The sequence below is a fragment of the Rhipicephalus sanguineus genome, chromosome 1 (genome assembly GCF_013339695.2).
Source record: "Rhipicephalus sanguineus isolate Rsan-2018 chromosome 1, BIME_Rsan_1.4, whole genome shotgun sequence".
NCBI lineage: Eukaryota > Metazoa > Arthropoda > Arachnida > Ixodida > Ixodidae > Rhipicephalus > Rhipicephalus sanguineus.
Window position 1 is genome coordinate 303,627,182 of NC_051176.1, and position 26,423 is coordinate 303,653,604.

Here is a 26,423-nt window from a genome sequence, read left to right on the forward strand (position 1 = left end):
GTCTCCAAATAATTAACCATCGTGTGCTAGAGCAAACAAGCTTTTCAGCCGTTACAAGTGGGTCGTTAGTTACCTATTGTAACAGAAAAAACAAGATGCAAAATTTCTGTGTCAGTGCTTTTTCAACAAGAAGCAGCAAAAGTTTATTGTCACTCCCAAGCCCTGGTGCATGAATGCAATGAGTGAAGGATTTGGGCATGAAAGTATGGTGTACAGACAGGGCATGGCACACCAGGGCTGGGCAGTATAGTATCAAAGATACATGTATCTTAGATACTCTTTGGGTATCTTGTATCTGTATCATGATACCTTTGGCTGGTGGGGTGTCAGTATCTGTATTTCTGATAGAGCATACAAAGTATCGTGTATTTTAAGATACAAGATACACCTTTGGCACTAGTGACACATGCTCTTCAGAAATTTGAGGCAGTTCAACTTTAATGCAGGAGATCACGCATTAATGCTAATTTTTTACTACTGAGCAAACCCGAATGACTTAGGCAGATGCTGTAGAGCAATGGTAACAGCAATTATATAGTCTTTAATAATTAGTTTCTTATTTATAATTGTTATGTGAAATGTTAAAACTTAAGGAATGTCAAAGCACCAGGTGCTCATAGCATGCCCTCAACACTTGTAGTGCTTGTCATGAAATATATCACTGTTCTAGTTAACAGGTTCATGTAAAATACATTGCACTGTGGAGGCACATATTATCTCGAACAGAAATACATATACAACCTTTGTCCGTAAAATTTCGAGACTGATTTATTTGCTTCTCTAGAAATGATTCCCCAAAAGAAATCTTGGTGCGTATGTGTAGCGCCATCTTTTCGGGCTAACATGAGCTATTTACGTTAATTGCTGTGGCAGCTGCTAGATGGTACTACATGCAGAAAAGTACGTTGTCTGCGCATTCTACTGTGAGTGGATGTGGAGACACTTCAAATAGCGTGTAAACATAAAATTCTGCGTGAAGCTTGGCAAGACAGCCACATAGACGTACGAGCTCCTTCGTGACGCTTACGGCAACGAGACATCATCGCGGGTGCGAGTTTTCGAGTGGCACAAGAAATTAGTTTCGGGGAGAACGTTGGTGGAAGACTACACAAGGCAGGGGCGCCCTGCAACCTCTCGGAATGAAAACAACGTGGCTCGGATCAGGGAGATCGTACAGCAAGACTGCCCCATTACATTAAGGGCACGTGGGCATCAGTGAGTGCTGATTTGCTCTCCAAGGCAGAGAAGGATGCTGCATTCGTCAACAGCATCATTGCTGAAGACGAAACATGGTGTTTTCAACATGATCCTCAAACGAAGAGGGGAGTGTCGAATGGTGGTCCACAAGCACTCCGGTGTTGAGAAAGGTGAGGTGACAGAAGACCAAAACAAAGACGATGCTGATAGTTTTTTTCGATGCCAGAGGCATCATACATCACGAGTTCATCCCACAAGGGCAGACAGGTGAGTCAGCAGTTTTATATCAGTCTGCTCCAACACATGCATGATGCACTGCGACACCGTCGTCCTGACTTATAGGCATCTGGACAATGGAGCCTTCTCCACGATAACGCAAGGCTCCACACTGCTCTCAGCGTGACAAAATTTCTCGCCAAGCACAGCATTACTGTACTTCCCCATACGCCATACTCGCCTGACCTCTCCCCATGCGATTTTTTCCTGTTTCCTCATGTGAAGAGAGCCCTGAAAAGGTCGCTGGATGGGGAGCGTGGAGGCCATTCAAGACGCCACGACAAAGGAGCTGACAGCCCTGCCAAAAGAAGCCTTTTCCAACTGTTTCCAAGACCTCAAGAAGCGTTGGAAGCTGTGTATAGACTGCAAGGGAGACTATTTCGAAGGGGTGCTGCACAAATGATTTCAATGTTAAACGCATTTTTTTTAATGGACTCAGTCTCGGAACTTTTCGAACAAAGGTTGCATTACTGCAAATTTGAGTACCTAGAGTGCACTCTTCTAGAGCTCTTGCGTCTACTGTTAAATACCCGCTCCCATGCTCCGCAGTACTGTTCTAAATGCAAGAGAAAAATAAAGGAATGTTTTATTAAACTTATTCGGCTGGCAGCGGCACCTCGGTCGCCACTGCCCACGTCTCTCTTAGCGACAGAATGCTCTTCAAGTCACGTGAATAAAAAAACTATTTGCTGGCCTATATCATGAGAGCTTTCAGTCAAGTAGCCTGTGCATTAGATTTACGAGTTCAGCCATTTTCTACAATATATATTTTCTACCAGTTGGATCTTCCTTTTATTTCACCATTTCTAAAGCTCGATGTCTTATACAGGGTAATTACAGCATTATTTACCCCTGCATTGATGGTTAGCATAATAATAAGAAAGCATGGGGGATATTCTCTACGCCATTTGCAGACCCAACAGGTAAATATTCACCAAAGGCCACTTTTCTACTTTAACAAATTAAGCAGGACAATGAAACACCCTTGGATAGGTTTGAGTATAGAGTACGGCTTGACGCTTTGAATCATCATAAAACTTTTTTTTGGATTTCAGCCTTTGGTGCATGATGTAGTCGGCTCATCTTCAATCGCAGTTATCCTGCATGCTTTTCATCTCTGACATATTTAACATTTAAACTTTCTTATGCCGTGGTGGACACATCTGCGAACATTATGCTTGCTGGTTATTTTTGTGGCATTTTGCACATTTCCTCTCCTGTCAACAATTATAGCGATATCAGGAGGTGGTCAAAGTCTATGTTGTAAAGTATCGCAGAGGACTGTCTAGAAGGAAATACTATGAATTCAACGTTTGAGTTTAGAGTTAATTTCTCTAATTGTGGATTTACCACTTTGCACACTTCACTGCTTTTCGCTGCTTGGTGTTAATTAGCGAAATATCCTCGAAAGTTGCTAATGTTTTCCTTTTTTTTTCCGAGACGCCTTCATGAGAATGAGTTCAATTTTAAATATGCGTCATCGTTATTGTTTCTCATACCGTTTTCGAATGCATTTCTTGTTTCTACAGTACAGGTGAGAGCGGCTAATGATAGTATACAGTTGGCAAAGGATAGTTGGATCATCTTGTACGGTAAAAGCATTATCGGGTGTATAATGAAGGAACGAACACAATGACAGGGGGCTCAACGATCATCATCGCGAGCGGAGGCACCCACGAGATCTGCGTTCGAACACCACCATCTTCTTCGCCCTGTGTTCTACCGCCTGTTTATTAGGCTTGTCCAATAAACCCCATTACATTTGGTGGATCGTGCCGGGTAACCCCATCGCCTACGCCCTGGAACTCCGATCCCGCACATTGCTGTCGACCATGCTAGCTCATGCTGCCCAACAGACGCCACCTCTCGCAGCCGCTGTCTGCCCCGGGGCGGTTCAGCAGTGAGACCCCCCGATATTTGCGGGAACAGAAGACCAGGACGTCGAGGACTGGCTGTCGTCCTACGAAAAAGTGAGTGGACCCAACCGGTGGGATGACGCTGCGAAGTTGAGCACTGTCAACTTTTACCTCGCCAACGTGGCGAAGCTATGGTACACGAATCACGAGTCTGAGTTCGAGAACTGGGCCGCTTTCAAGGAGGCAATATCAGCCGTTTTCGGTCGCCCTGCCGTGCGGAAGTTACGCGCCGAACAACGTCTGCGCACACGGGCACAGGAACCAGGTGAAACTTTCACCGCCTATATCGAGGACATCATCGATCTCTGCAGGAGCGTTGATGCCTCAATGAACGAAAGTGCCAAGATACAGCACATTATGAAGGGTGTCAACGACGATGTGTTCCAGATGCTCCTCGCGAAGTCTCCTAGCACTGTTTCCGAAGTTGTAATTCTGTGCCAGAGCTATGACGAATTGAGGAGGCAACGAGCTCTTACGTGACGTTCATCCCAGATGATCCAACCAGTCACTGCGCTGGACGTCATGCCTGACCAGTCCTACCTTCTGGCACAAATGAAAGACTTCGTGCGTGAGGAAGTGGCTCGTCAGCTTTCTCTCCTGCCCTTTGCTCAGCGTCAAGAGCTCTCACAGCAGCAGCCACTGCGGCACCCAACCCCGTTGGCTCCCGTGTTCCAACATGTACTTCAAGAACAGGTTTCCGAGGCCATGCCGGTGCCCTTTCCGCAGCACCCTGTCGCCGCGCCTCTTACCTACGCTGAGGCAGCAAAGCGGCAGCAGCTACACCAGCCCTCGCCGTACCACTGTGTGCCGAATACCTCAGTTCCGGCTCAGCCGTCCGCCACGTGAGCTGCTCCCATCGCTACCCCAGCCTCGACTCAGTCGCCGGTGTCGATACCGGTGCTGCCGTTTCCATTATAGATGCCAAACTTTGCCGCAAGCTTCGAAAAGTGACCACGCCTCTTGATAAGATGTCCTTACGAACAGCGAATGGAGAACCTGTTCGGCCTATAGCCGCCTGCACCGCCCAACTGATCATCGCGAAGGACCACTACATTGTTGAGTTTATCGTCCTTTCATCCTGCTCGCACGACATCATACTTGGCTGGAATTTCTTATCGCGTCATCATGCTGTTATCAATTGTGCCAGGTCTGAACTTGAACTCTTCCCATTCTACGACCAGCCCTACAACCACACTCAGCATGCCGCACACAAACTAGTCGTGAAAGAAGACACTGAAATTCCCCCGACAGCAGCTCTTCTGCTACCCGTGTTCTGCGCCGGCATTCGTGGTGAAGCTGCCTTCTTTGAGCCATCAAGCCTCTTGCTCAGTCAGAAAACACTTCTTCTGCCTTATTCGACCCTTTCCATTTATCAAGGAAATAGCGTTCTCTGCGTCACCAATCCCTTTCCGTATCCCATCCAACTGTTTAAAGGTGAATCTCTTGGACGCATGCAGGCCATTGACAAAGGACAAATTTTTACCATGCAGGAAGATTCATCTGGCATCGACCTCAAGGCTATCGGTGTCCTCAACCCTTCTGTTGTACCACCTTCCGACCTATTCAATTCGTCGATCGCAGACGGACTGTCGCCATCTGAATGCTCTGATCTTCTCTAGTTGCTGTACCAGTTCTGCGAATCTTTCGACGTTGCTCAACCTGCCCTGGGACGAACGTCTACAATTCTTCACTACATTGACACAGGCTCCAACGCGCCAGTGTGACAGCGACCATACCGTGTTTCCACCGCCGAACAACAAGTTATTACCGAACTGGTTGATGATATGCTTAAATGCGACGTTATTCGACCTTCACAAAGTCCGTGGGCATTACCTGTAGTTCTAGTTAAAAAGAAGGATGGTTCGATTCGCTTCTGCATGGATTACCGGTGCTTAAACAAGGTCACTCGGAAAGATGTGTACCCTTTGCCCAGGATTGACGACGCCCTTGATTGTTTACAAGGTGCCGAGTTTTTTTCATCGTTAGATTTGCGTTCAGTGCCCTTAGCGGATGCCGATCTTCCAAAGACAGCCTTCGTCACACCTGACGGTTTATATGAATTTAATGTCATGCCCTTCGGCCTCTGCAATGCGCCGGCCACCTTCGAGCACATGATGGATTCGGTTCTGCGGGGTTTGAAATGGAACATATGTCTCTGCTACCTCGATGATATTGTTGTTTTTGCGCCAGACTTCACAACACATCTTGTACGCCTGAAACATGTCTGACATGCCTGAAGAATGCTCAGCTCCAACTGAACCTCAAGAAATGCCGCTTCGCTGCGCGGAAACTCACGATTCTCGGCCACATCGTATCCAAGGACGGCATACTTCCCGACCTGGCTAAATTACGCGCTGTCGCCGACTTCCCCAAACCGACAGCTGTAAAGCAGTTACGGAGCTTCATAGGATTATGCTCCTACTTTCGGCGGTTTATGCGCAACTTCGCCTCTATAATTGCGCCTTTGACCCAACTTTTAAGCAGCGCCACCGATGTCTCGTCTTGGTCGTCCGAGTGTGATAGAGCATTCTCTACTCTTCGCCACAGACGCCAGCGGTGTCGGCCTCGGTGCAGTTCTCGTGCAACGAAAGCCTGGGTTCCCTGAGTATGTCGTCGCATATGCCAGCAGAACGCTCACCAAGGCTGAATCAAACTACAGCGTTACTGAAAAAGAATGCTTGACCATAATTTGGGCACTTGTCAAGTTCCGCCCATACCTATATGGCCGCACGTTTGATGTGATTACGACCACCATGCATTATGTTGGTTGTCTTCGCTGAAGGATCTGTCAGGTCGCCTTGTTCTTTGGGCTCTCCGACTTTAAGAGTATGACATCCGCGTCGTATACCGTTCCGGCCGCAAGCACGCCGATGCTGATGCGCTCTCGCGGTCACCGCTATCCACTCAGACTGCATCCATATCCTCTATAGACCACACGGTGTCAGATCTTGACGTCGACACCGTCTCCTCTGCACAGCGTAACGATCCATGGACAGCTTCGCTTCTTGACGTGTTATCTGAGGCACCCACACTTCCAACCACTCGAGCACTGCGACGCCAGGCTTCACACTTCAGCATTCGAGACGGCCTCTTGTACCAGCGCAACTATTCCCCAGATGGCAGGAAGTGGCTGCTCGTTATTCCCCGAACGCTGCGCTCAACAATCTGTGCGTCCTTTCACTCCGACCCACAATGTGCTCACGCCGGTGTCTTCAAGACTTATGAGCGCTTACGGAAACGGTATTACTGGCTGTTTACCCATGTTCGTCAGTTCATTCGTGGCTGCCACGGGTGTCAGCGATGGAAACAACCATCGCATGCCGCTGCAGGTTCACTACAGCCGCTTCCGTGCCCAGACCGCCCATTCGACCGCGTCGGAATTGACCTTTATGGACCATTGCCATTGACCACGGCAGGTAACCGATGGGCAATCGTTGCTGTGGACCACCTTACACGGTACGCCGAAATCGCTGCTCTTCCCACGGCCACCACTCAGGACGTCGCATCATTCATCCTCAATCGGTTTGTGCTCCGTCGTGGTCCTCCTCGCGAACTCCTCAGTGACCGTGGCCGTGTATTTCTCTCCGATGTAATTCAAGCACTTCTCCACCAGTGCCATATTGTACACCGGACGAGTACTGCCTACCACCCTCAGACGAACGGTCTGACTGAGCGGTTTAATCGGACCCTGGGCGACATGCTCGCGACGCATGTTGCATCTTACCAAACAAACCGGGACCTGGTTCTTCCATTTGTGACCTACGCTTATAACACCACTACGCAAGTCACAACCGGATTTTCCCCATTCTTCCTTCTGTACGGTCGCCAGCCGACGCACACACTTTGCTGCCATACGCACCAGATGCATCCGAGTGCACGACCGTGTCAGAAGCCACCCGTCACGCTGAAGAATGCCGCCAACTAGCCGAGCATCTTACTACAACAAACCAACAACGCCAGAAAGAGGCCCGCGATGACGACCACCCACCTGCCGCAACGTTCGCACCTGGAACACTTGTATGGCTGCATGTACCATCCTGCGCACCTGGTTTGTCTACCAAACTACTTTCAAATTACCATGGTCCCTACCGCGTAGTCGAGCGCACATCACCTGTCATTCACGCCATTGAACCGTTTACGCAGCTCGGCGACCGTCGTCAGCGTGGTCATGATATTGTTCACGTAGATCGCTTGAAGCCGTACTTCGACCCGCTTGTTTCCACCTGTTAGATCGTGAGGGTGGCTTCATCTTTCTCGACGGGGGCAATTATAATGAAGGAACGAACATAACGACAGGGGGCTCAACGATCATGATCACGAGCGGAGGCACCCACGAGATCTGCGTTCGAACACCACTATCTTCTTCGCCCTGTGTTCTACCGCCTGTTTATTAGGCTTGTCCAATAAACCCCATTACAGGTGTTACATATGTATTTGTCAGTTGTAAGCCCTACCCCCTGTGAAACTGGGAATAAAATAAATTAATTATTAATTAAAACAAGGCGTTTAGAAGCAGCAGTTGTTTATAAAGCAAATGAACAGTCATGACTAGTTACATGGTAATGGTGAAACCAGCCTAAGAGCCGAGCCAATCAAACGTCGTCTTCTTTTCCACGTGAGTGGTACCCCTTTCCGAGTAGCACTCATCTTCTTCACTACATTTTCTTCCCCTCCGGAAAAGAGCCATCCTGGTGAATTAGGGGCAGGAGCCGAAAGAGGGGTCATAATACAGTTTTAGGCGGTCTATGAGCACAGTCTCACGTCCACGGTGTCGTTGATCAGAGGACTGCGCAAGTGGCTCCACTATGTAATTCACAGGTGATGTTTGTTTTGCCACACGGGAAGGGCTGTGATACTGGAATAGAAGTTTCGTTGATGGACCAGGGCTAGTTGAAGGGATCTAAAGCCAACATGTTCATCAGGGGCATAGAATGCCGGAGGCTTCGAGCTGTCGCGATGGTGTTTCTGGCATTGCCGATCAGCAGTAGTGAGGGAGCGGGCAATCTGGCGACAATCTTCTGCGTATTTAGCAGCTTGTGACACCATCGTCGCCTCAGCAACATCAGGGCGGTAAGGGAGGATGGTGTCTAGCATGCTGGAGGGCTCGCGTCCATAAAGGAGGAAGTATGGAGAGAATCCATTGGTTGTCTGTACAACAGTATTATGCGCATACGTCACAAAAGTGAGAACACGATCCCAGTTGGAGTGGTCGGAAGCGAAGTACGTTGACAGCATATCCCCAAATGTTTGGTTGAATCGTTCTGTCATGCCGTTTGTTTGAGGATGGTATGTGGTGGTGGTCCGATGAATGACATGGCATTTCCTTTAGAAGCGATTCGACTGCGTCCAACAAAAACATGCGTCCTTGGTCGCTGAGCAGCTCACGCTGTGCACCATGTCGTAGAATGATGCGACGTAATATGAAAGAACCGACGTCACTTGACGATGCAGATGGCATGGGTGAAGTTTCTGCGTACCGTGTAAGGTGATCGATGGCGACGATTATCCAGTGATTTCCGTCAGGTGTGAATGGAAGAGGTCCATAGAGATCTATATCAACACGGTTGAAGGGTCTGGCAGGACAAGGTAAGGGCTGGAGTGGAGCTGGAGAATGAGAAGTTGGATCCTTCCGGCGCTGGCAAGCGACACAGGAACGGATGTAGCGGTGAATGAGGCCATACATTCCACGCCAGTAGTGGCGGTGGGACAGGCGGGTGTAAGTTTTTAACACTCCAGCATGCGCGCAATGTGGGTTGGCGTGAAAGGAGGCACATATATCCGAGCAGAGATGTCTGGGAATAACCAGGAGCCATCGGTGTCCTTCGGAGAGATAATTTTGTCGGTATAGCAAACCATCCCGGATAACGAAGTGCTGTATATGACGGTGCATACCTCTAGGGATATGTTGCCAGGGAGGCCAACACAACAAGTTCAGAAGTGAAGCAACCCAGGGATCTTTCTGTTGTTCCAGAAGCATGTCGCTGACACAAAGTGCAGACACGTGTGTAGGCATGGAGACTCATCACTAGACGGTAGGGGCGATCGGGACAGAGCATCTGCGTCAAAATGTCTTCGTCCAGATCGGTAAATGACGTGAATGTTGTACTCCTGGAGCCGGAGTGCCCAACGGGCGAGCCGGCCAGAGGGATCTTTTAAAGAGGAAAGCCAACATAATGTATGGTGTTCTGTAACCACGCTAAATGGGCGTCCGTAAAGATAGGGTCGGAATTTGCCTGTTGCCCAAATAATGGCTAGACACTCTTTTTCTGTAACTGAATAGTTGGCTTCCGCTTTTGTGAGCGCACGGCTGGCAAAGGAGACGACGTACTCATCAAATCCAGGTTTATGCTGGGCGAGCACAGCACCGAGACCGATACCGTTGGCATCCGTGTGGATTTCTGTCGTGACAAGTGGATCGAAATGTCGCAGGACTGGAGGTGATGTAAGAAGTTGATGGAGTGCAGCGAATGCATCATCACATGCCGATGGCCATCCCAAAAGGTTGCGGTTGCAGCGAAGAAGTTCAGTCAAGGGCGATATGATAAAGGAAAAGTTGCGGATAAAATGACAAAAATAGAAACATAGGCCGAGGAAGCTACGAAGTTCTTTCATCGTCTTTGGCTTAGGGAACTCGGCAATGGCACGAAGTTTCGTCAGATCCAGAAGAACACCATCTCTAGAGACGACATGGCCCAAAACTAGGAGTTGTCGAGCGCCGAAGCAGCACTTCTTTAAGTTGAGCTGTAGACCGGCAGAGCTGAGGCAACTGAGCACTGCTTCGAGGCACTGAAGATGTGTTGAAAAGTCTCTTGAAAATATTACAATGTCGTCTAAATAGCACAGGCAGGTCTGCCGTTTCAGGCCACAGAGGATGTTGTCGATCATGCGCTCGAAAGTCGCAGGCGCATTGCATAGCCCAAATGGCATGATGTTAAATTCGTATTAACCATCAGGGGTAATGAAGTTTTTGGGCGATCAGCCTCAGCCATCGGAACCTGCCAATAACCGGAGCGCAGGTCTAGTGATGAGAAGAACTCGGCTCCTTGTAAGCAGTCGAGGGCATCGCCTATGCGTAAACATCTAGCGTGTGATCTTCTTCAATCGGCAGTAGTCGACGCAAAATCTTATTGAGCCATCCTTTTTCTCTACTAGAACAACCAGGGAGGCCCATGGGCTGTTAGAGGGCTCAATAATGCCGCGCTTCAGCATGTCGTCAACTTGTTTTGCGATGATACGATGCTCAGATGCAACACATGATACAGACACTGACGTTAAGGAGCGTGGATGCCAGTGTCTATTTGGTGACATACAGTTGAAGCATGGCCCAAAGTTGGTTGCTGGTGGTCAAAGCTTGTGCGTGCTCGAGGAGGGTGATGATGTTGGCACGCTGCTGGGCCATAATGTTGCTGTCGATGCATCGAGATAGTGGATCGGTGAATGATGGCTAAGAGGGTAACGCGGAGCAATCAACGGTGTCAATATGAAGTGGAGTCGAGTGATCAGGAACAACATGTGCACACAAGGGATCAATGACATCGGCAAGGCCTAGCCCCTCTCCACACAGTAATTTGGAAGGAGAGGGAAATGGATTAGAAACATAAATAGCACTTGATCTGTCGTGAATAATGAGAACGGCGAAATGAATCCGGAAGCACTTGCAGCGGACAGCGGTTTCAGAAGGCGTAAAAAGAACAGTTGAGCCAGTAGGGATGTCGCAGGAAAGCACTACTAGTGTGGATGAGAAAGGGGGAAATAAATAAATAAATAAATAGAAACTCTCTTTCTCTAGGGGATACAAAGTAGCATCAGTGCGCTGCATACTTCTCCACTGTGAACTTTAACGTCCAATCATGAAAGGTGGACCGCAACACTATTTTCACAAGGCAAGAACACACAAACAGCATACAGTGTGGGACTCTCTCTCCGTTATTTGTCGTTTCTCTGTCCGCCCGCTGTTGAAATTGCATTGTGGTTCACCTGTTATCCAAGACCAACTATCCCAAATGTACGTTTTATCGAACCTACAACTACTTAAAATTACGCGCACGTTGAAACATCAATGTAAACGCAATATACTGTTGTCATGATGATGATGATATTTAGATCCCCATTGAGTCAGACCAGTGGCATATATGTCGATTAGGCTTGTGCGAATATTCGAGCACATGGAATATTCGAACAAATTTACAGTATTCGAATTCAATTCAATTCGAATTTAAATTACCGAAAATTTTGAAGTATTCGAAATGAACGAATAGGTGTATATTAGTCCGCATGTACCTCCCTGTAAAGGTTGTTTCACTACAGCGAAGGAGTGCTATGCCATGAAAACATCTTCCAGAAAAAATTTGCACTGCCGCGAAGCCCCACTTCAAGGTTAAATGAACATATTACTCTCACATCGATTCATATTTTTTTTTAAGTTTAAAAGGTTGTTATTGCTGATTATATGCTATAAGTATAGTAAATTTTAAAACGTAACTTATTTTGCAGGCTATCACTTGCATTCCAGCAAAAGTCAAATCCTGCTACTATTCAAAGTTCCTTCCACATCCTTTGAACCAAAAATAATGACATTTGCACATGCTTTCATTGTTTCACTTTAAAAATAATATTGTGCTGGTTAGTTGGGTCATGACAAATGTGCTCATTTTTCTTTATAATATGTGATATATACTATTCGAATTCGCTTTGAAATTGTTCGACCAAATCACTATTTGCTTCGAATCCGCTTCGAACTTAAAATTTACTATTTTCAAAAGCCTAATGCCGATCATTTCTTTACTGTATCTAATGCCTGTACTACGCACCATCAGCTGCGTTTTGTGTTGTTTCCTAATGTCAAGAAATAAAAATTCACCAGTGTGATTTATAATAACATTATCAACATTCTAATTCTATGCAACATGTGCAACCGGTCATGAATTGCACGGACAAGAAACCATAGAGAAATGGTTAGTCAAACATAACCCAATTCATGAACGGAATCCAGGAATAGTGCATTGTACCATTTGTAAACACAGCATCTGATCATTGTGCATTGTACCTGCGTTGGTATTATGAAATCGTCCCTGCCTCAAAAACTGTTGCACAATGGCAACATGATATGCTGTTGGAACTCCAAAAAAAAATTTCAGATTTCAGTAGAGGCTATTCGAAATTAATGAGGCATACTTGCAGTACACAACTTTAGGAGAACAACACACTAGTCTACTTTGTGGCTGTTCATACTTTCTTCTTGCACTAAAAATAATAATTGAAACAAACAGACGATCGCAATGAATAGAATCTGTTACAGTGTCTCTGTCCCCATTCTTGCCTTTAGTGCAAAAACAGCTCCAACAATGGAACTGTAATGAAGAATTAACAATTGTATCGAAGTATCTTAAGATACAATTGGTGAGCACTGCATCGGATACATTTCTTCTGCTAGTATCTTGTATCTGTATCTCAGATACTTTACGTCTTGGTATCTTGTATCATATCTTGTATCTTGTATCACCCCTATGGCCTACAGACTATTATTATATGGCTCATGAAAAAAACCAGCATTGGTCAATATAAATGTGACACTGCAGTTATACATGGCCGCCTTTTTCATCTAATCAGTATAGCTTTCATGCATAATATATGCAAGATGATGCAAGACCAAGCACAGCGCTTGGTGCAAGTGCTGTGCCGCGTGTTCCCTTCTCTTCTTCATCAGTGTTAGTTGAGCTGTTAGCTACGATGAACAATACATATTCCAAGAACACTCTGGACAACATACAGAGCAAATATGACTGCGCACATGTGCCAGAGAGCACAGACTCACAGGAGGCGTACAGAATCCAAATCTGCAAATGTGTCATTGGCAATAAATGTCAGCAGGTTGCTACGCAGCATCCTGTAAAGAGGTGGAACAATGTTAGTGAATTCACCCAAGAAAGAAAGACCATGCCACATACTTACAGAGTCTTCAGCCGAATTAGGCCTGAGAACATCTTAGCACGCACTTGCTTGAGCTTGTTCTCCGTAAGAAGCCTGCATATGAGAAATTCATGCATATGCGTAACACTCGTTTCAGTCAGAGTGTCCAATAGGCCAAATTTGCACATTCTCATGCTTGATGACCTTCAATACGCGACGCATATTACCAGTTCCTTATTAGTGTCCTATGCTGCTCAAGCACTGTGAACGCAGAATTTGTTGCATCCAACAAAAATTACGAAAATAATGGCACACAATTTTGTATTATCGAGCATTAAACGCTCACTTATGCTAACAGAAAATAATAATAATAAACTTTAGAAATCTGGGTTTAAGAGTTTGCAAGTACATAGTAGTTTACGAGGGATATGCCGTAGTAGGGGCACTCCATTGTAGTTTTAATGATACCTATATTTGTAAAGTGCATTGAAGCACACAAGCATTTTCGCATTTCACCTCTATCAAAATATGGCCGCAAAGTTAAAAGTCTAACTGTGCACAAAATCATAGCTACTGAGCCACTGCAGCTGACTGCACTTGGATGCACTGAGACTACATGTTGTAGCTGGATATAGCTCATCTTGCTGTGGGCATGATATTGCCACATATGGTGAAGTATTAAACACTGCCAAAAGTGCAAGTTAAGAACTAAACTCTTTCGACAGTAAACTTTGATAGCAGTTGAGAAATCATTTACATGCTCTGTACTCATTAACATAAGAACCAACCTAGAAACTTTATGGATACTTCATAGAGTGGTACCGAAAATTGGCTTATTAGCTGTTTGCTACAGACACCCATACAATAACCCACTGTTTTTGCGAGAACTAAACAATGCCTTATTTCGTTTTACTTGTGAACATCTGAATGCCACCATTCATCTTTATTTAATTTTCCATGTATTGATTAGGAAAGATTAATTTTGTCAACTAAACCAACTTCCTCGGTCTTCCTTGATACCTGTTTAAACATTACTGTAGCACTGTAACACATCCAACTCATGTCACATGTGTTACTTCCAATATTTTGGACCCAATATACTGACCCGAAATCCTGATAGCCAATCATATACCATTAGCTACTCCGACAAAATCAGTGACCATAAGGTTATAGACAGTCACCTGACATTTACTCCTATTCATCCCTAGAACCTACGACAAAACAAGAACACCGTAGGATAAAGGAAATTAAGAAGCAATCAATGATGAACTTAGCACCCCCTTAGTACTTATGAGACTTCAAATCCGGTAACAAGGGCTCCCCACTAAATTACCAACCCTTCTATGTACTTAACCAGCGTATTTGCAGACTCGTGAAACACTTCATTTACCCTCATGTCATGAGGCTTCTCAACTATGACAATTTCTTTAGTTCCTCCAGCATGGATTTCACAGGAGTTTCTGTTGTAAAACACAGCTAGCCACCTTCATCCATGACCTTCATGCTAATTCTGATATTAATGTTCAGACAGATGCCATTCTTTTGAACTTTGCCAAGGTTTTTTACAAAGTACTTCACTAATGCCTAATGCTTAAGTTATCCCACTGAAACTCACACCCTCGTGAACTAGCTTAGGATGAAGAGTTCTTGTCTAATCTTTGTCTAATCTTTGTCTAATCTAAGCACAATCGGGCCCCACTGTGTGAGCAAGAGCGAACCAGACCAGCACTGCAGCTAGAACTGGTTTCTCCCTTCTGTGCCAAATTGAAGCTCACATAAAAAAACTTGTTTAGTGATAGGCATAGTTCTAAATCTTGCACTAAATGCAGCTCCACTACTGTGGAAACTAAAGAGGTGCGTAGCACGGGCACCCGTTCGTTGACTGCTTCATTGACCAAACTGCCGATGGCGTCAGTGTTTGAGGTAAGCATGTCTTAGTTACCCCGGCATGAGCACAATCTTGTTAAGGAGATCAGCAAACTCAGTGTGCAACATGCGCATTACTTTTTGCTGCGCTTTATTGAGTTCCTGCTTGTTACGGCAGTTGAGATAAATGTCATCTGCAGCAGGTTCCGTCAGGTTGTTCCCCCTTCAGATGTAGTGACAAAGCGCCGGTGGGAAGAGCAATCGCTCACTCAGCGAGGCGGTGGCACTCCCTCTTGCGCAGCTTGGGTGTCATCCGCATGTTTCCGAAGCATTTTTAGCAATTGTAAGTTAATTATTGCAATTACTTCTTGGTTATTTCTGTTAGTTATATTATTTTAGACCTTGTTCGTTTATTTTAGCCTTGTTTTGAGTATTGCTAGCCTTGTTTTAGGCATGCATTGAGCACTTGATTGTATTGTGAGGGTGACGATGCCAAATGAGATCTACGGACAACGAGCCGGGCCCCGCAAGTGCTACATACTTAAAAGTGGCTCATTAGTCACCTCTAGCATCATGCATAGAACAGACAGCCCTACATAAAAGAATGGGGTACATTTGATACAGCAGAGGGCAAAAACTGAATTAAACTTACAAATCTGCTAGTTGTTCTGCACCAAGAAACGCGTTGTCTTCAATTTCAGAGATGGCATTGTTGCGCAAGTCACTGCATAAAAAAGAAAAAAGAAAAGTAAAACCTTCAGGCAAATCACTGAGTACATATGCCAAAGAATGTGGTGTATTTTACCTGAGGTATGACCACCATATCTTGCTAAATTAACTATGCTGTCATATTCTTACCCTGCTTAACGCAGAAACTTAGGAAAATGGGGACAAGAAGGGACACACAAAAGCGCTTGTGTGTGTCCCTTATTGTCCCCGCCTTTGAAAGTTCCTGTGTTCCTGCGCTAAACATCGTAAGAATATGTCTCAACAAAACGGCCAGAAGTCTATCCTTGCTACGCTATTATGGTCATGTAAGTCCAAGACTGTCAGGCTGTCCAACAATGTCAGTTTAAACTGCGACCTGATTTTCATTCTCTTGCTTTTTTAGGGATCTGCAAACTATAATTATCACACAAAGGCTATATATTCATAAGATCACTGTCACTTCTCTCATTCCTCAAATAATTATGGCTCTCTTTACATGACTCATCCAAAACATAGATCTAGCACAGCACAACATTGGATGTTACAAGGAATGTGCATCGTTTTACCTAAAGCAGAGGTGGCACAGTCACATGGAAACACAAAATCAGAGGCCGCCAGTCATTCTACTGCTGTGTTTGAAGGCCACAAAATGACTCATTGAAAGATGGAATATGGCTGGCATGGAGTACACACATGTGCTCTGGAGCAGTGTACTCCAGACCATCTGTGGCTGGGAATGCAGGGGACACACTCACCCCTCCATAGGCGTACTTACTAGGGGTGGAGAGGGGAGGGAAGGAGGGCACTTGCACTTGTGTCAGGAGAAAGGGAGATTAAGCCCCCCTCCCCCCCTATTTGGGCACAGCCACCATTTTGCTAGCGCACTGTCAAACCAACAACTGAGGTAAAGTTTTCTTTCAACACAGCTGTCACATACCCATATAAATAATGAACCTTTATAATGTATCTACCGTTTCAATAGTGAAAATCATCCTCAGTACCCACCTTGACATACACTAGGTTCTCTGTGGTGCAAGCCGCCTATGTATTGCTTTCACCCCTTGGGTGCCAGCATTGCGGAGGAGGTGGCCACCGCTAAATAGGGGCTCTTTAATGTGAAATTATTCCGTCCTGTTTTTATGAAGGCAAGAGCATTAGATACCTCATCAAATGCAAAACTTGACTAGCAGCGTCGGTGGCATCAACACGAGTGATGCAAAAAATCGTCATTATATGATGACGTCACCATAGGATGTCATCATGATGACAAAGGTCCCCAAAATTTGTTACATCATCATGACGTCACATGATGACATCATCATATGACCTCATCACTTGGCGGGACAGTCACGGAGGCATTGGAAAACCAGGTGAGCTGTGGAAAGTTTTCGGACGTTGGGGGGAGGGGGAGTTCAATACATTCGTTGAGAAGAAAAAGAAGAAGATGGCTTTGGCCTTCGAGTCATCTTGGGCGATTGCATAGGGGACCCAGCGAGTTTTTTCCGTTCTGTTTGGCATCAAGTTTACATCACTGGCAAAGCAAGTACAGGCAAGAACCAGTAACATCTTATGAAAATGCCAACCAGATGCTCTACTTGTTTACAAAAAATTTCTTTTTTCCTTTTTTTGAAAACGAATAGCATTGCCTGCTCTATTTACCCCCCAGCTGTGAGTCGATGAGCGCGCAGAGGTGTTCAGTGTTACAGCTCCACAAACTCACTGAGCTAAAACAAAACACCGGAAGATGAAGGTTCCGCCTATGTCTCCAATTAATCTACCTCGTTCTGCTTATCAAGCGATGGCTGGAAGACACGGCAGCAGCTTATGACAAGGCACTATAGAAGCACGTCCTCAGGAAAGCAGAGTTCACAGAGAGTTGACATATATGAACACAAACGAATCTGCAGCATTGTGCTGCCACTGAAAATACTTAAAAATAAATCCATTCTTTCCAGCCACTTTGAGTAGGCGCTGCCAAATGATCGGTGGCCTGCCACGTTCTAATCGGTTCAAAACAAGGCACTGATTGCCTCCACGACTAAAGAAACTCAGCAATGTTCTCCAACGGCAGGGTCACCGACCATGCGGCTTACAACGTCAGTCTGCGTGTGCTCATTGGAGCAGGGTTGTGTGCGTACGCCTTTGAGGTGGAACTACTACTATTGCCTTTTAAAGCACCCAGCTATAGAGAACAGGCTTCTTTGAAGGCCACATTACTAAGCATTAAAGTTTACACCACCCAGTCAAAATGAAAAGACAATTTCTATGGCTATTATTACAGAGAATTTCTGACAAACTGCAAACTATGTATGTTAATTTGTCAATGGATAAAAATTGTATTAAATGTTCCCTCAGAGACACAAAATAATACTTGCAGTTTGTTCAAATTGGGCAGTTTCTTGAAAATTCCACTATTCCGGACCTTCACAATGTGGTTGTCATTGAGCCTCCTGAAAGAAAACAAAGTGTGACTCATTACTCTTGTGACCATCATGAAAGCCAGGTTGGTTAGGAACATGTTAGGAATTAATTAATACCGTAACTCAAATTGATTCAAAGAGTTTAATTGAGTCCTGGAGATAATTATTGTTTGTTGAAAGGAGCACTACAGGTATAAAACAATTTGCGATCTACTCATGCAACATGAACAGAACTAGGTACAAGCTAAAGGGATGAGTGGATAAATCCTACTATAGTGGCCGCATACATACTTTAAGACATAGCATAAGTGGTAGTCACACACTTGTTCTTATGTGGAAGTATATAGCTTCAGTGGAACTCATCTTTAACTGGATTCAACAGCTACACTGTGAAAGCCATACAGATATGATAGATGGCCAATAGAAGAAATAGGAGGTGATAGCACGTGGCAAAAGTACCATCTTCTCAAGGTGTGAAAGTGGCTCAAACTTAGCACCACGTGTTCATAGTCGAAGCTGGCATAGGCAGACATTACTGAAGCCAAACAGAGGGCTATAAAACCTTCAATATCAAGGAAGTGACTTAAGTGCGAGACCTAAGATCACTTCTTGCGAAGGGGAACACAAAAGCAGTTTGGGAGAAAGTGGACAGGGCAGGAAAGGTCCAAAGGATTGGAATTAAAGTTCCTTTCTAGTAGCTGACAGGATAAGCGACACCCCCAACCCCCCTCCAAGCTTTCTTAGGTTTAGTTTTGTTATCATGACATGACAATATTTTGGTGCTTTATAGCATTTCTGTAATAAAATCAATTGCAACTAAGTGCCTTCCCTGTACTGTCTACTTCCTTCCGAACCTTTTTTGCGCTCCCCTTCGCAAGATGCTGAACAACCAGCCCAACAACTCACTACTTCTGAGATCACTGCTTTTACAGGGCAGTGATTTCAATATCTGAGCTTAACAAAAGAAAATAGCAAAGCAAGGTTGAATAAACTGACAATTCCACATCCTGGAAACCTGAAATAAACTGATATACAGGTTTCCAGGCAGTCTAGGTTATTTAATTTTGTGAAAGTATAATTTCTGCGTTTATTGTGAAAGCATTCCTGACAGCATTTCCCCATTCATTCTGAAATGTGAGAAAATAGTGTAGCATCGCTCACAATTCCGTAGTGAAGGTGGGCAGGTCTGTAGGAATCTCACGAAGACCTTTGCGCGAGCAGTCAACAATAGTGCCCTCACAGACACACTGCTCCGGACAGTCGCGGTCCACAACGCAGTCACCTGCCAAGCGTGTCCTGTGCTCTTCCGAACCTGCAAAGCATCTCGTGTCTGTCTGTGTTGTAACCACTTGTTCAAAACAGCATGGCACCCGCTCTTCACACAACCACAGCTCAAATAGGCGATATAAAAAATATATATGTGGTGCACTTTATGCCTTAGGTGCAAATCACCAATCACCAAAAGCACAGTGAATGTGGGTTAGTTCTGCATAAGACATTTCTTAAATGAAAACCTAAAGCCTCCAAGTCAGAAAAAATACCTTGAAGCACTGTTACAGCATCCAAACCGCAGTGTCGGGGCACCTCTCAGCATCCTTTGTGCGGAATTGCAGGTGCAGGCCTTTCTTTGAAGGCATTGTGGTCCTTTCGGATCAAAGGGTGAGGGAAATCACTGAGGCGGAGGAGATTGCACAGTCCGGTGACGCATGCGACAGCATGCCATCATTGCACCTTTCTGATAAGGCGCTTTCATTTATGGAATGATCTAACGACAGGGGCGGTCAAGCTGCATGTGGCTGATGTCAAATTCTTTTCCTTATCTGGCACACCTTCTTGTTTTCTGATACCTAGGTTTTTTTTCTTTCTCTCCATTTTTTTTTTGTCTGTATATGTATATGTGTCCAGCTTTCTAATAAATTTTAGTTGGAAGAAGGCGCTGCATCCTTGTTCTCTCATTCTGTGCCTCGCGTTTGTGCTCAGTACCATAATGAACGGCATAACTGACAGCAAAATGCTTTAAGAAGGCTTTCGGCAGCCTTTTGGGTCCAGGACCTTTTTTATCGTTTAGTTTCCGTAGCATGGACAAAACACCATTCGCAGTAATTGTTGGCACATATTAGCTAAAAAATATTGGGGCAGTTAGGCACTAGTGGTGCGATGACTGAGGAAGCAGCGGAGCTGGTGGCGTTGCCCTGCTCCTCACCCTCCTTTCCCACCCCTTGCTGCACTATATTATACATTGCTAGGGTAAGCACGACCAATAATTTTTTACAATTTATGAGTTATTGATCAATTCAGTGGCTCTCAAATGGTTATCACAACATATCGGTCATACATTTTTGGGTCAGGCTAAGCTCATCCAAACATTTTCTATAATGTATTGGTTACTGATCGATTACCTATTGATTGGCTATCGGTTTGTTATCACAAGGTTTCAGTCATGCATTTGGGTCAGGCTAATGTCATCCAAGCATTTTCTAGAATTTACTGGTTATTGATTTATTATCGATCAGCTACTCATTGGCTTTCGATTAGCTATTGATTGGTTATCAATTGGCCATCCCTAGGCATCGGCATCGATGGCTGTGCTAGGAGCTGCTTGGCACATGTCCACTTTCAGTGGCACACACCCACCAAAGCCAGGCTGAGTTTTTGCAAATGATGGACGGACTAACGGCCAATTTAAACAGCTTCACTGTTAAAAAAACACCCAGTGTGCAAAAGCTTCCTTCTCTTCCCAACTGATTCTAAAGGGTCGGACAACTGATTTTTATGGTACCTGTTTTCTTTAGTACAGCGAAAGGCTTACCCGTCGGAGTGTTTATTCATGCTGTGGCACAATTTTTATTGGAATTTTTTTGTTTGCAGCACCAATGAAGTCGTACGTGCAACACATGCTGCAAATGGTGGTAGGTAAACATGATAGCAATTATACGCCGGCAAACAAGTGAGGCCCTATCAATCAAGCCTGTGTTATAACATTTCGTGTTTGCATGCTGAGGTACGCTTCACATGCGTGCATGCTGTGCGCATGCGCCATGGCTCTACGTAGTTTTCCAGTTCCTCTAGTTACCACGGAAGGCAGTGCCACTTCTCAAGACCAACTCCATTTTGCTTTGTAATAAACATGGAATGAAGAGGGGATACCTGATAATATACAGACTAATTTCAATTGCAAATTATGGTGCACCTAATCAACAGCAGACTATGTACAGCAATCTGAATGACTCTTTCATGCAGTACCAGGGCTTGTCCACCAGGCAGCATGACGTGCCAGTTTTTGTGACTTACAAGCACAATTTCAAAATACAAACTATAATTCACGGCCTTTCCACAAGGATGTAATCACAAGTTCTGGCCGTATGTCAGTTCCTTTAACAATGATGATCCTTCAATATCATTTCCATCTATGGAAATGATATCTTGATGACAGCTAGCATTTTAGTCATCAAGAATAAATTAATTTATTCTTGATGACTAAAACTTGTGCAAATTGTTGACAATTGTCAACTATTTGTACAAAATGCTGACAGAGTGACATAAATATGTGCGTTTCCATAGAAGCCACGTTAAACATTGCAAGACCAGCATTGCGTACAGCCCAGCCTGACACTTGAAAAGAGTCTGTTCTCAACAATCACTTTTTCAAAAAATGTTTGCAACCCCAAAGACACCTTTAGTTAAAATTATCCACAATACTTAATTGATGATGCAATAAAAAGAGCAGATATGCATGACCATAATGCGAAGCAGCCTACTCAGTTATCCCAGAAAAACCTTGTGCTAATCCATTCTCTGTCAGTCCCGCATGTTTTGGCTGTACTAAACAAACACAACATTCTCACAGAAATAAATAAATAAAAAAACGAAGGCCTGAAAAATATTGTCGTTAAACCACCCAGAGCAATGTACCACAGAGCTATAAATCATCGAACATACTCATCATCATCATCATCTTAGACTGACTGTCCTGTCGCCACCAGATGCCAAAAGCCATGATGTAAATTATGCTCCCACATATGCATGCCACAGCAGGTCTTTATTACAGCTGCAAACTTTCATTTATAAATTAAAGGTGATTTCTACTGCAACCGTAAATATTAGAGCTATATGAATAGCAAAATTTTGAGTGCGAAGCGAGTTCGAATAGTAAAATGTGAGTGCGAATCGAATTGAATATTTTTCTAATTGCAGTCGAATAATATATTTGTTCAATATATTTTTAATACTTACAAGCAAAATTACAGAAAAAAAGCTGCAGAGAATCAAACCCTTAGCATATTCTTATGGGATAGGAACATGAAAACGTTTCTTTTGGCTAGGTTGGTGAAGCGCTGGAGGGATAGTGTTCCCTAATTGTCTTATCAAGAATGAGGCAATGCAGCGGCTGCATTGTACTTATTTACATGATTTGGTGCAACCAATGTGGACAACACTTTACATGCGAAAAGAAAATATGCTATTTCCTCAACCTCTCCTCCTCCTTCAACTTCTGTGGAGGCCCAACTGCTGTGGTGGACAAGGGCGTGCTCCCTTCGATTCCGGAGTTCCTGATCTGCCCCATAGATGACATCTGAAATTTCGGACGCCACTGAAACTCTTCGGCGTCCGATTTTTCGGACTTTCTGCCCAAATTTCGGGTCCGAAACGGCATTAATTTAAGCCCCACCTCTGCCGCGTCTATCATCTCGTAGGTTAGAACCAGCGCTTTCGTGAGTCAATCTGTTTGCGGCCGTAGCAGAGTCCAAAAGACAGCTTTGCCTTACTGCCAGAGTGTGATGGGGTGAAGCATATCGAAAATCTGAAGGGGCCACTGTCACGGCACAGTGCGGTGATGTCTTTACGAATAAGCACGAGAAATGCACGGAGGCGTGATGGCGGCAGGCTGCCACAGCGGCAAACCCTTGTGAAAAGCATCTTCAACTAACTACTCAGTAGTGCATGTGGCCTAGCGCAGTGGTATGCGGATAACCCGAATGCACCACGCCTCATTTACGTGTGCACACGCATCGGGGAAAGCCGGACGAGTCGTCCACTCTTGCGCCACAGTGTTTGTGTTCCGCATCATTGTTTCCAAACGCTCCATGCGAAAAAGCCGTAATCATTCCGCGCTTTGCTGGTATCAGTGGCGCTCGTCACGAGACGCAAATTTGCAATTGGCGGATGGCACGTGGTTAAGGTGGCGGTCCCACTCCAGTGGCAAGCACTCGACATTTTAGTCGTTCTTTACTGGCTCACTGTGCTTGCTCTGCTCAATGGATGAATATGAGTTGCATTGCATTAGAAAGCTTACGTCCTCCGCTTTCTAACGATAGCTAGTATTGTCGCATAGTCTGGAGCGTTAGTTCATGGAAATGAAAACAGTGTGAGGAAAAAACAGCATTTTTGCTGTACAAGCCTCCGTTGTACTGCCAGTGCAGCAAAACTGTTCAACATAACGAAATGAAATTTGCAGAGCCTTTTAACGAAGCGTTATGCAAGGTTTCTATGAAGAGATATTGCCAGTAAACCAATTAAAAATTGATGCACGCTCCAATAAAAATGGGCAAAATATTGAAAGTTTATGAGTAAATAACTTTTTTTCTGTTCGGTGTAGAACAACAATATTGAATGGGTTTCTAGGCTACGATGTACTTTATGTCTACGCGAAGTTGTTTTGTGTTCTGACGAACAGTTATTGAATTATTACTACTTCAATTCAGCAATTTATGCCTCTACTTGGTCAGGCATTACCGACGAAGGGACAAAACTATCCAAGCTGAAACCCGAAATTTTCAATATTCAAGCAGCAAGCCTTTCCCTAGGTTTCTATGAAGAGAAAATTGTCGTAAGTTAATTAGAAAATTTGTAGGACAGGAGTGAATTCAGCTCATTTTTCTGCTTGCCAGGTTCGTGCAAATTTACTTTTTTTTCCTTTTGTAGGCTAATTCACAACAACTATTGCACATTAGAAGGACCGTGTAGTGTCTTGTAATCACCAGTGCTCACTAACTTTACGAAGCGGTACTTGAAACAAAAGATTTTCAAGAAATAATAAATCTCGCAAACATTTTTTTGGCGGTGGCGCCATCTCTGAAAAAAACATCAAATTGTTTCGCGTCAGTTCGGATGTTCGTCAAAAGTGGCGCGTCTAACCATTATTAAGCCGCCAAAACACGGATGGGTTATTTCTCCGGACTTCAGAGGCTAAATCTACTCGCCACGTCTTCAATGCACAATGTAACCCCATGAGGCTGCTGAAAAAGAAAGAAAGAGAGGGAAAGAGAAAGAAAGAAGGGAAGAAAGCGTGTTGCCCTGTGCATCATGAATGCATAGCCAGCAGGTTAGGCTATTGTGCCGAGGATTCCAGGAATTGCTTGGTTGCTCGCCTTTGTACTCAGGTGACTGTAGAAGCATTTTTGAAGTACACAAAGAACTTGACCTTGCCTCCTCATATTTTTGAGGGTCGTAGGACATTACCTGGAAGCCTGCTTTCCCCTCGCGGGGAGGTGACGCCTGTTTGGCAGTGTATGTGTGTTTGACATCTCACGTGACGCCGGTTGAACGATAGGATAACAATAGACTTTTTCTGGAGACTAGTCTGCGCATGCGAAGTGGTGGTGACTTGACGCGCGCCATGTTTTTGGGGGGTCACAGGGCCAAACGTTGCACGGGCGGCAACAGGTGTGAATTGAGAGGCAGTTGCGAACTGAGGGGCACCTGGCGTCGTTTGCAAATTATCCCGAAAAATACCAGACCCATGAGATTTTTTTACCGGTGCGCAGAGGCCACGGACCCCCAGTTTCGATTTCGGTGATCTCCGCTGGAGGCGCTGCACGGACCTGAAAAATAGTCACTGGAAATTTTTCTAGTGACTCTACTGAAAAAGGCCCATTGACACTGCAAAATAGTGAGCGACCCCTGGCCAACACCCTCTAGACTAGATGAGGCCTCAATTGACGTCATCACACTACGACGGGAGTGGAGGACGCGTTCTCAGAAATGCCCATTGCTATGCGCTCGTGTACTCAACGGCGCGCTGCGAATCCATTCCTTCATGCTGTCTCCCGTTTTCCTAAAGTGCCGACAAAGCAACTCCGTCGTACACTCTAAGACAAAATTGAGTATTTGGGGAGTATTTCTGGCACACAACAATAATCGTCATCTGGCTTGCTCGCGTTTCCTTTCTTGAAAACCCAGCTCTCGTCACTTTCCTGTCAAGAATGCTATGTCACGCTGATAACGCGCGCGCCGTTCGTGACCGGGAAGTGCCGGGACCGCGGCGATAACGCGAGGAAAGCACGCGAGGTGGATGACGATTGTTGTTGTGTGGCAGAAACACTCCCAAAATACTCGATTTTGTCTTAGAGTGTAGAGGGTGCTGCATCTGGCGCCCACTTTGCAAACACCTGTAAAACGTCTTCCCTGAGTGCTTTTCTCCTCTAAGCGTGTTGACCCCCCCACATTCATACGAAGGTGCAGGATCAGCACCAAGGCTTCTTCAGGAATGTCACGCCTCATTGTAAGTTTCCTCTTCCACTGAGAGAAAGGGGAAAACGAAAGAAAGGAAAGACAGGGGTTAGTGGTAAATGGGAAAAAAATATTCGTCTGCTAGTCTGTGGTTGATGCTTTCGTGTGGAAAACAAGTTTGCTCGCATATGCGCAGTAACTATTTTGCAAGCCGTCAGTTAGCGAGCCATATTTCCCCGACTGTAGCGAAAAGTGCGGATGACTGCGTGAACTCTAGCGTTCCCAGCCGCGCGCAGCAAAACGAACGGGACGCGTCCCGACGCCTACCGAAGTTTGGAAACACGGGAATAAAGCTTGGACTGCGTGAAATAGACAACACGCGCACAATTTATGCTATTGAACTAATAACCTCTAGCAAAACTAAATTTAGCAGATAATCCTTTTGCTCACCTAGAACATGTGACGTCTTATTTTCGTTCATGCATATAATATCACCATTTTTGGCTCATTGCAAGGCACGAAAAGGGGGCTTTGTGTAATGATAGCCAGGAAGTAGTGGAAAGGATCTTTCTGGGTAGCTTCTGAATGTAGCGACATAAGTATCAAGCGGACCATGTGCGACACCCACACTACATTTACAGTCGATCCAAAGCTGGTGACAGTGGAGAAATCTATAATTACT

General features: G+C 45.0%; 1 protein-coding gene across 1 annotated transcript in view; it reads right to left on the reverse strand.

Moving 5' to 3' along the window:
- The window catches only part of LOC119379389 (protein slit), a 480,803-nt gene that overhangs the window by 60,229 nt on the left and 394,151 nt on the right, over positions 1-26,423 (reverse strand). The window contains exons 16-20 of the mRNA XM_037648708.2: positions 19,454-19,604; positions 18,248-18,322; positions 15,817-15,888; positions 13,341-13,412; positions 13,204-13,275 (exon numbers count right to left, since the gene is read on the reverse strand). Of these exons, the coding sequence (XP_037504636.1) occupies positions 13,204-13,275; positions 13,341-13,412; positions 15,817-15,888; positions 18,248-18,322; positions 19,454-19,604 (442 nt within the window). The remainder of the gene's footprint in view (positions 1-13,203; positions 13,276-13,340; positions 13,413-15,816; positions 15,889-18,247; positions 18,323-19,453; positions 19,605-26,423) is intronic.